A 10,646-nucleotide genomic window follows, 5' to 3' on the forward strand; every position below is an offset into this window, starting at 1 on the left:
TTTTTTTTAAAATCTTATTTGTGTCTTGTCTTGATTTTTCCTTCCATGTCAGATGCTTGCTATTTTATAAAGTACATTCCAGGCGTGCCGCTAGGGAGAAAAAGAATTTCAAATACTAAGTATAGGTATTTTTGTGGAGATGACGTCAGAGCTTGACTTTCCCGTCAATCGTCAGTCACTGCAGAATTGTGAAGTTTGTCAAACGCGTTGAAAGCTGTTCCGTAAAACGTACAATTCGGAATTGAACGTTTCTGTATCAGTGAAAGCTTCATCGTTAATGTTTTATTACGGGTTTGAATGAGACATTAATACTTCGGTAGCTGCATTAAAATGATGCTTTCGGTGCGGAGAATGATGAATGAATGACTGTTGAAGACCAGACTCAAATGATTTGCATCTGGAGATGCAGGGAGGTTTAATAACTATTCTTTATTATTAACGTAACTCTGTTTAAAGGCGCCATGAAGCAGATATTTGCATGAGAGTGAATAAACATTCGTTATTATGGATGACCATTACGTTCTGCTAAAAGATTTCGTACGGCTTGTATCCGAATGAGGGTTAGAATAGAAGAGGAAAAGCGCTCAGTTGCATCTGCATATATTTATGAAGAATCGGTAGCTCTGTAACAGAGAGTAACATGCTGAACAAAAGAAAAAATAAAATGGCTCATATTTTATCATGCCACAAGAAGGGGTAATTCCTGAATTAGATTTTCTTGAACAAAAAGGAACGTAAAACATCATTGGTCTTTTATTTTCGAATCGGCTGCTTCGAAACGAAATGTTAACAGAAGATACTGCTTTGTGTTTGGTGGAATAAGACCTTTTATTGTATACTTTGGATACTTAGAGAGTAGCAAAACCATCATAGTCGATGTATATCAGCCTTGTGTGCAGATAATGTTTCGAAAACAATGTTACTAAAAAAGATACTGTAGTAAAAGAGTAGTTCAGTAACGAAAATAATAAAAGGGTAAGTGATTTTGCTAATACTAATTTCCATAAAAGTAACGTTAATATTTCTCTGAATTCGTGTAGTATTCTTTACTGTTGTTATCTTTATTCATCTTTAATTACGATATTTATTTAGAATTTTAAAAAAAATTTGATGGATTTAAAAACTCCTTGAGACCGGTCAGTGAGATAAAAAAAATTTCTCTAAACTTTTAGGAAATTACAAATTAGCGTGTCGAGTTTTTAAGGACCGGATTTAACGATTTTGACTTTGCGATTTTAAATCAAATGCTAAATATGGTGAGATTTCGAAATATTTGGAGACCATACTACGATTTTAAATCCAAGCCTTCTTCTAGTGAAAAAGGTTAACATCGCTATAGTATTACATCTTAAACTCGAAATAATGTATGGAAAAAACGTACTTTTAATTTCTAGTTTTTTTAATATTATTTTCAAAATCGATTAAAATCAGTGGTAGGTACATACGAAACAATCAGTCTGCAGTGGTTTGGAAGAGTTCGTGAAAGACGTTCCTTGAAATTGTTTTAAAAGTGAATTTTCAAACCATTTTTAAAGTTCCAAAGCCAACAAATTTCAAATAAAATGTTGCTAAAAAAAGTATCATTTAAGATACAATTTCTAATCTGGATTGTTCAAACTAATTTAAAATTTGGGATTTTCAGTTAACTGTATTTTAATACAAATTAACAGGAGAATCGGCCCGTAGAACTTTTTGTTTAATTCAGTGGGTCTAGGGCCCTTCAAAAGTTTTAATTAGAATTTCTCCGCTCCCTTAAAGTGCCCTATAATCTTTCATAATTTGCATCGACCATGTGTATAGGCTGCCGTCCTTTATGCAAAATGCGTCATGTTACTTTCAGAAGGAAAACTTTTGTACATTGCAAATCGATCAACCTGCAAGTATCAATTTTGGAACTCGATCACTTGGGCAAATATGACCGTTAAGAAAGAGTTTCTAAACATTTTAATTGGATTTCATTGAAAAAATAGTTTATATTATACCTTTCGTTGCTCGAGATAAATGCCCTTTCATGTATAATATTTATGTAAATATATCTTTTGTTTAAAATAGTAAATATATGTATAAAAATGAAAGTATAATGGTAAACTAACTGATGTTATCCAAAAAAAGAATATTTCATTTCTTTATTTCAAAATGATCTGTATTAAATGTTTTTTTAAATTAATAAATTGAATTAAGACTGAAGGAAAATTCAGGATGATATCACTGAAAAAGTAAAATTTTTAATCTTAAGATGTGTAAATCCTTAATTTCTCTTAATCCCTTAATTTCTCGGTCTGAAAGACTCGCACGAAAAGTTAAGACTATTCCTCTTTTTTTAATTATAAGTGTGTAAACGTTTGTTGAATTTGAGCTAGATTTTTAACATATGTGGAATTTACATAGTCGCAATGCATTTCATATAAAAGCTATCAAAATTAAAATGTGTACCTTATTCTCAAAATGTTTCTCATTTCATCATTTTTTACATGTAATTTTCAATAATTTTTTAGTACTACCCTCTTGACAAAAATTCTCTTAATTATTTTAATTTTTCGATGTCTATAATAGCACGTTTTACGAAGGCATGAAATATTTGTGCGAACACGATTTCGATATTCAATGAGGGGTAATTTTAAAAAATCACGTTTGACGAATCGAATCTTAAATACTGTACTATGTTTAGGATTAAATTCTAATCTTTAGATTTTTATGGTCGATTCGAATCAAAACCAAGTATGGAAACAAAACTTATGTCTGAATTCTGCTCAATTTTCGGTCATCGTACGTTCATTCTCACTTCCTTTTAACTGGAGGAAACTATTTTTAATAAACCTATAAACGCATTAGTTAAATTCGCAAGTTTTGCTACACACTAGTTTCATTCATAGTGCTGTATCCTGATTATTACAATTGTTCAAATACTTCGATTTTTAATACGATAATGGTCCATTGTTTTCTTTTATTATGCTTTCAATTTTTGGATATTAAAATATTTTGCCGCTTTAAGTTTAAGAAAAAGAACGTTTCTTTTAATTAGCTTGCTATATTTATTATACAACTTTTCTTACTCGTATATTTGAATAAATCAAATGCTTTTATACGGTTAATAATTGAGTAAAGTGGAAAATGGATACGTTATCCCAAATATTTTGTGCCGATATGATAACGGCTATCATGCAGATAGTTCCAGTTACGCGTATGAAAAAGAAGCAACAACGATTTCAAATCTAAATTCTATACATCACGAACAATTCAGTTTACTGCGAAAAAACCCGTAACGAAACCAGAATGACAATATCAATGACCAGGAACCATTCAGTTGTCGTCTTATTGAACCCTTTGTCAATCGCAATATCTGACTTGCACAAAATTTGCATTTTACAGCTATATATAATACATAATATTTGAATTTTCATAAAGACAAATCATTTACATTAGTATCAGAATTACATTTATAAAAGAGAAATCATCAACTGCATAAATATATCGCAGAAGATATAAAATATCTACAAAATCCATTGCGATCATTTAACAATTTCCCTGCAACGATTCATGCCCGATACGGACCTTTAATTAAAAAGATGCTTACAACGTTGCTATCTCTTGATTGAAGTAGAAAAGAGAATATCGGATATACTTGTGAATCACAGGCGATTCCCAAGTGAACAACGTATTTATATAAACTAAATATTGACGTGTTCTACTGACATGAAATTTTACACTGAAACTTCACGTGACGCTAATATGGGCAACACGGTAGTCAAGTGTTAATAAAAAAATGAGTGGAACTGATGAATTAGAAAAACCTCTTCATAACCCTTTTATTGAATTATATAACTTGGAAATGTTTTTAATTATTTTTTAATGTGTAAAGAAACTTTAAGGTGTATCTTATAAAAGGAAGATACTTTCTTCAAGTTTCTCTTGCCCTATATGGTGAATATAAACCGTACTGTAAATTTTGATGCTTTTGATTTATTTAATAAATTGTGTTCCGAATTCTTCCTTCTAAACCAAATACTATCTCGCTCGTGTCATTTAAATTTAATATACTCTAGTATTAATGTTTCAACTAGATGAAAATTCAAATGATGGTATTGGCTTTTAAACAGGTTTAAAATCTTTGTACTGAGTTTAGTAAACATTCCAAATTTGAATCCTAGCTTAGGAATGAAGTCTCCACGAAAAGTTATCTTTTTAAATATTGTGAAAACTCGAATTAAATAATTAATATTTGTCTTTGATTTGACCTCTTTAGTTAAAACTAATTTCCTGATACGATTTAATTTCTTTTAAATATTGCAGCAACTTATTTCCAGAATCATTTTATTAATGTTAGAACTAAACTCGTAGTAATTTACTGATTTTATTTTTTTTCAGATAGTGAAAAATGTTTATCCATTTACTAAAGTTTGTCATTAAAAGCTGGAATCCAATAAAATCGGATGCTTTAAAAAAGCCACAAGAAAAAAGACGGGTAAGTTCTTAAACTCAGAAATGAAACTGTCAGGATGTTTTTATGTACTGAAGATATACTTTAGCTAATATTCATAAATTAGATATTTAATATTTCAGTAGTGGAACCAAACAGATTTAAAATTCAAGCTGAGACATATTTGTTTTTAAACTGTAATTGTAATATATATAATAAGTTTATTATATGCTTGTTTCAAACACGCAACATTTTTCTTTCACACTTCTAACGCTCAGCATTATATTTCCGATTTAGTGATTTAATGTAATATGCATATGTAATCTCTTAATTTATATCCTAATTTCCTATTTCTTCAATATTAGTCCATATTACCTTATTCTAAAATGTTCTTTTTTCCTGATCCAAATCTTAGTTTTTGTTTTTAATACGTGCTCTAAAAAGTTTGACCATCGAAATTCTTATGTTCCAAGAAAAGGGATGAGTATATCATTCACCTAATACATTCATTCAAAGGTACCCAAGATTCCCTTTTGTAAATCAATAATTAAATCTCTAAAATCTGAGTAGAAACGATAAGTGAATTTCACTCGCTTGCTCTTGCAATCTCTTGCTGACGGATGCGTTCCACCTTTGTAATGTTTTACGATGAATTCTAAAACCCTCCGCGATTTAGCACATGCGTTAGGATGGGTTTAATTCAACGAAATAGGAGTGAAAGGGAAAATGAAAGGAGATGTTCACATTTAATGGTAAAGTAACTGATTAATTATCTAATAGAAGAAATTTAAGATCAAAGGTTAATTCCGAAAATGCTCCAATCCTTCCACGTCTCGCCTCTTTATGAAATGGAACCGTCGAAATGTGGTTGTCTCAAAATACTGAAACGAACTGTACTTGTGTATTAACCATGCCCTCTTGCAAAAATAAATAGAAATTAATTGCAAAATTGTTATATTTATTAAATAAATCGCAGATACAATAATTTGATCCAATAACGAGTTCTAAAATTTCAGTTTAAAATTTAAACCATTTTAATGCAAATTTCTTATTAAAAATTTTATTTTTATTTAAATTTATTATTTTAATACAAAATATTTTTTCCATCTAATGGATAGAATTTAAACATAAATCTTGTACATTTAAAATAATTTAATAAAAATGAGAGTTATATTAATTTAAAAAAGGACTGAAAATACTAATACTATATTATAGTTATATCTTTATTTCGAAAACTACACGTTTAGAAAGTTCGTGCATACGTCTCCTAAAAATTAATTTCAGCCATTTTCTGCACATCTGGCAAGCAATTGTTGCGACTAACGAAAACCTCGCTTCTTGCAACTAAAGAAGCATAATTGCAAAAATATTCAAAACGTGTATTTATATAATAAAGGTAGACAAATGATTGAACTGCAATACACGAAATCCATTTCCCTGATAAATTTCGGGGGGGGGGGGAAGAGAAATGGAGGATTCGATAAAATCTGCCTCAAACATAGATTTATATTACGGTTTTTAAAATTGTTCATTTGAAGCAATTTGTTCCGATGCTTTTATTTCCATTTTACTTAGAAAGCACTGAACCTCGGGTTAAAATTTAAAAGCACTGAACATCTGGTTAAATAAGAACCACTGAAGGAGAACTGAAAGTAAATTTAAATGCTCATTGCAATAAGCGATCTTAAATACTGATAAATTTCAGTTATTGTGTTTATAATTCGATTTGTATTTAAATAAGCTATTGGAAACAGCTATGTCAGATACTTACCAGTTTATTTGTAGACTATGCCAGAATACAAATTTTTAATTTACATGCGATTTCCCAAAATTGCCTTCCATATGATTATTAGTCTTTTCTTTACAGCTCCAATTTTCCCCAAAAGGAATTCTCAATGCGGATAAGAGACATCTCCTTCATACCCAGTAATCAAGTCCAGATCAAGCAATTTCAAGTTACGCTCATACCATCGTCGAATATCCTGGTATTTTTTCAAGATGTTGATTCTTATTCCAGTTCAGGACAACCAATGGATAACGAAAAAGAAAATGTCGAGCAGGGCCCTTACTTAAGCACGTCATTTCCATTTGAACTTGAATGCATCAAGTAAGATCGTATGATTTTAGAATATTTGCTTGTCAGAATTGGCTGTAAGACATCTAGGCGGTAAATCTTTTCTACTCATTCAGACTGCCTTGTGATATGATTTTAATGCATATTAAAAATTTTCGAATAGTTAAAATCTGAATATGTGCAATTCGAAAAGCTATAAAATGGTAATAAATGAACAAATTATAAGATAAAAAAATTTCGTCTGAGATCTATTTCTCTGCCGTCGAAAATTCGATATTATATAAATGAGTTAATGCATTATAAAAACTTTGTCAGATTTTTCAAAATAAATTTTAAATTAATAAATTTATTAAATAGCTTCATTTCCAATTCCCAATAGAAGTAGCCAAATAGGATGCAGTTTAAATGTGATGTTAAATTCATTCATAATGCAAACGGTTTATAATTATAGTTTTGATTAATAGTCAAGATGATTGTCCCATTCTTATCACGAATATATGGTAACAGATTAAATGCATTATATGGGATGCAGTATATTAGACCCTCATAAAAAGTGATTGTTAAAATTTAAGAAATATGTGAAAATGAAACATAATTTTGCATTTTAGGAAGGAAATGTAAAATATTACACTAAGCTATAGGATAGGAATAGGATACAAATTTGATATGCTTCTAATCACTTTTAGAAAAATTCGGAAAAAATGTCAAATGGAAAAAAAATTACTGTCAAAATTCTATGTTTGGGCAAAGGTAATTAAACTGTAAATCGAATGATAAAAAGTAAATTCAAATTTTATCCATTTTCTTTAACATTAAATTCTAAACAGACAACTTTGTATTCACCTTTCTAACAAGAAGTGATGAGAAATCAAGATTTCTATCTCATTCTGAATTTCCAGTCTTTCTTCAAAACTAACTCTTTTTAAGCACAAAGAAAAATGTTTCATCTTTGCCTAAAATGAATACATCATTACTGTTCGCCTTTCATTAATTTCTGCTGAAATTATTTTATTGATCTTAGAACTCTAAATCAGCAACAGATTGATATTAAATAGCATTAAATTGTTAAGAAAATTTCATATGGAAATTTGATTACATCCGACTGAAGAAAATCGATATATATCTCGTCTCGCGTCTGTGACATCCAATGCAAGCTTAGAATTTCAGATTTCCAGTAAATAAATTTCTGTGAAATTGGTAATGAAATCATCTTATTGACAAATTTTTAATTTCATTTAGTATTTTAAATCGTCACTCTATTCAGCTAAATGTTGAATTTGGAAGATAAATTTCTGTCAAGACTGGCCGATTTTTAGATTAATTCATTAAAACCGGGAAGTTATTTCTGTTGGGCATAATTTGTCTTGCACTCTTATTTTCCTATTTAAATTCTATTTGTCAAACCGAGTCGATTTATTCAGTTTTCCATCAAGATAAGATTGCGTAATTCCATATTCGTTGTGATTAGGTGTTCCATTTGTAGAATTTAGTCTAGGCGATTTCTAGCAAAAAAAGTACTTTAATAATTTTGGAAGAAAATGTTTCAAGAAGGGGATTCGATAACATTTCTCCAGACAAAAGATACTGATAAATTATTCATGTTTTAAAGCAGGACAGGGAAATAAGTATTACAATTGGATCCCTTTTGATGTAAAAAACTTATCTACTGTTTAAATCCTGATCTTTGCCGCGGCGTTGTGCCATATAACCAAAGTGTTAAAATTGAAATTTATTGGATTCTAGAATATCAAAATATTAGCTTATACCGGTAAAAAATTCTCAAATATATGAATCTCCAATATTTTTTTACTCCGTGTTTTTGTTTTAATTTCAGTATAAGGCTTCTTTTTAAAACTACTTACAGTAAATCGAAATAGACAACAGATACAGTTTTCATCAAACTAAATGTGTAACCTTTTCTAAGAAACGAAGTGAAAATTCTAATCTCTCTTTAATATTTGCATCTTTTTAAAAACGAAAAGATGCTTATCTTCATTATTAAGGATATTGTTGGAAATATGTTCATAGAATAATTCACTATCAGCGATTTCAGTTTTTGGCAAAGCAATACATGTTTTAAATAATTGCCAGGGAGATAAAGGGAGGGGGAAGTGTTGGAAAGGCATGAAAAGGAATATTTGACAGCTATTTTATATACAAAGAAACAAGAAAATTTCTGACAAGTAATTTGGTCGTCATTAACTTTCGAGGTTACAATCGCTTTACATCAATTCTTATAAATTCAATATGTGTAGATATTGAAGATAGATATCGCTGATAGATTCAATATGTTAGGATTTTCTGGTATATGCAAATAATTCGTTGCATTTTTGTTCTACTTGAGTGGTATTGACAATAGAATTCGTCATTATCTGATCTCATAAAGTTTTTTTTAGATAAAAACTATTTTTTAAAATTGAATGCTACAAGTTATTACTTCCCTCATATCGCGCTGCCTAATTTCTGGAGTTACATATGGTGCACTGTGACACTGTTCCGCAGCATGTAAGTGAAATTTCGGTCCTGTATTTCAATGCGTGGTTTAAAAATTGTAAGATTCATTGACTAAGAATCGTGGAAGGGGATATTATGAATACCACTGGTATTGATAGTGGATAATGAGTGAAAACTGTACTGAACTAGAAATGACTGAGTATGTTTGCTGACGAACTACGGCTCGTTGTAGTATAGGTAATGTATGCTATTAGAGCTGCGGCGTGAATAATGCAAGTGGCATTGCAACTGTAGATGTAGTAGTGGATTAGGTAATGTCATGGTATTGGAACTATTTGTGTAGTATTGGAGTGTGTAATACTATTGTATTGGAATTGTGGTTATCGTAGTTCAGTGTGCAATGCATATGATGTTGGAACTATGATGTTCTTGGAAATGAGAGTCTAGCATGTGGCATTGAATTTATCGGGGATCTTGGTAGTGTTGATAATGTATGGGATGTTATAATTATAGTGCCGGAATGGGTAATGTATGTGGTGTTGGAATTGCTAAGGCCATGCAAGAGTTGCTAATGTGTGCTGTTGGAATTGGGGGGTCCGTGCAGGAGTGGGTAATGTGTGTGCTGTTGGAATTGTGGGGTCCGTGCAGGAGTGGGTAATGTGTGTGTGCTGTTGGAATTGTGGGGTCCGTGCAGGAGTGGGTAATGTGTGTGTGCTGTTGGAATTGTGGGGTCCGTGCAGGAGTGGGTAATGTGTGTGTGCTGTTGGAATTGTGGGGTCCGTGCAGGAGTGGGTAATGTGTGTGTGCTGTTGGAATGGTTGGGGCTCGCGCAGGAGTGGGTAATGTGTGTGTGCTGTTGGAATGGTTGGGGCTCGCGCAGGAGTGGGTAATGTGTGTGTGCTGTTGGAATGGTTGGGGCTCGCGCAGGAGTGGGTAATGTGTGTGTGCTGTTGGAATGGTTGGGGCTCGCGCAGGAGTGGGTAATGTGTGTGTGCTGTTGGAATGGTTGGGGCTCGCGCAGGAGTGGGTAATGTGTGTGTGCGGAGTTGGAATGGTTGGGGCTCGCGCAGGAGTGGGTAATGTGTGTGTGCGGAGTTGGAATGGTTGGGGCTCGCGCAGGAGTGGGTAATGAATGGAATATTATTCGTTTGGTGTTAGTGGCGTTTTGAGTGTGGAGTGCGAGAGTAGTGGCGGTTTGAGTGTGGAGTGCGAGAGTAGTGGCGGTTTGAGTGTGGAGTGCGAGAGTAGTGGCGGTTTGAGTGTGGAGTGCGAGAGTAGTGGCGGTTTGAGTGTGGAGTGCGAGAGTAGTGGCGGTTTGAGTGTGGAGTGCGAGAGTAGTGGCGGTTTGAGTGTGGAGTGCGAGAGTAGTGGCGGTTTGAGTGTGGAGTGCGAGAGTAGTGGCGGTTTGAGTGTGGAGTGCGAGAGAAGTTGCTGTTGCTGTGCGAATTTTTTAGAAATACGTGAAATACTCTATTATGGTTAAATTAGGTAAGTTCTTGTAAATTAAAGCATGTTTATTGTAGCTTATTTCGTGGAATTATTTTCTTTGCCAAGAGCTAAAATTACTCCACCCTTCATATGTCTTGAAGGAATTTTCACTTACTCCCATGATCTGAAAATTTTTATAATGTGAAAGAAGTGCTCGCAGAATATATCTTCATATGATATTCAAATGTTAAAATTAGGAATTCGGCGTATTTC

The 10,646-nt window shown here is 32.1% G+C and overlaps 1 protein-coding gene and 1 long non-coding RNA gene across 2 annotated transcripts; both read left to right on the top strand.

Moving 5' to 3' along the window:
- The first annotated feature begins 229 nt into the window (after positions 1-229).
- Positions 230-6,781, top strand: LOC129972766 (uncharacterized). The gene is made up of 3 exons (XR_008784892.1): positions 230-975; positions 4,366-4,462; positions 6,285-6,781. It is a non-coding gene; the product is annotated as an uncharacterized LOC129972766 (long non-coding RNA).
- Positions 6,782-10,077: 3,296 nt separating this feature from the next.
- On the top strand, positions 10,078-10,428 carry LOC129971688 (keratin-associated protein 5-10-like). Its single transcript, XM_056085665.1, has one exon. It carries the CDS (start codon positions 10,078-10,080, stop codon positions 10,426-10,428), a length of 351 nt encoding a protein of 116 aa, XP_055941640.1.
- The last annotated feature ends 218 nt before the right edge of the window (positions 10,429-10,646 follow it).

Source organism: Argiope bruennichi, chromosome 6 (genome assembly GCF_947563725.1).
Source record: "Argiope bruennichi chromosome 6, qqArgBrue1.1, whole genome shotgun sequence".
NCBI classification, from domain to species: domain Eukaryota; kingdom Metazoa; phylum Arthropoda; class Arachnida; order Araneae; family Araneidae; genus Argiope; species Argiope bruennichi.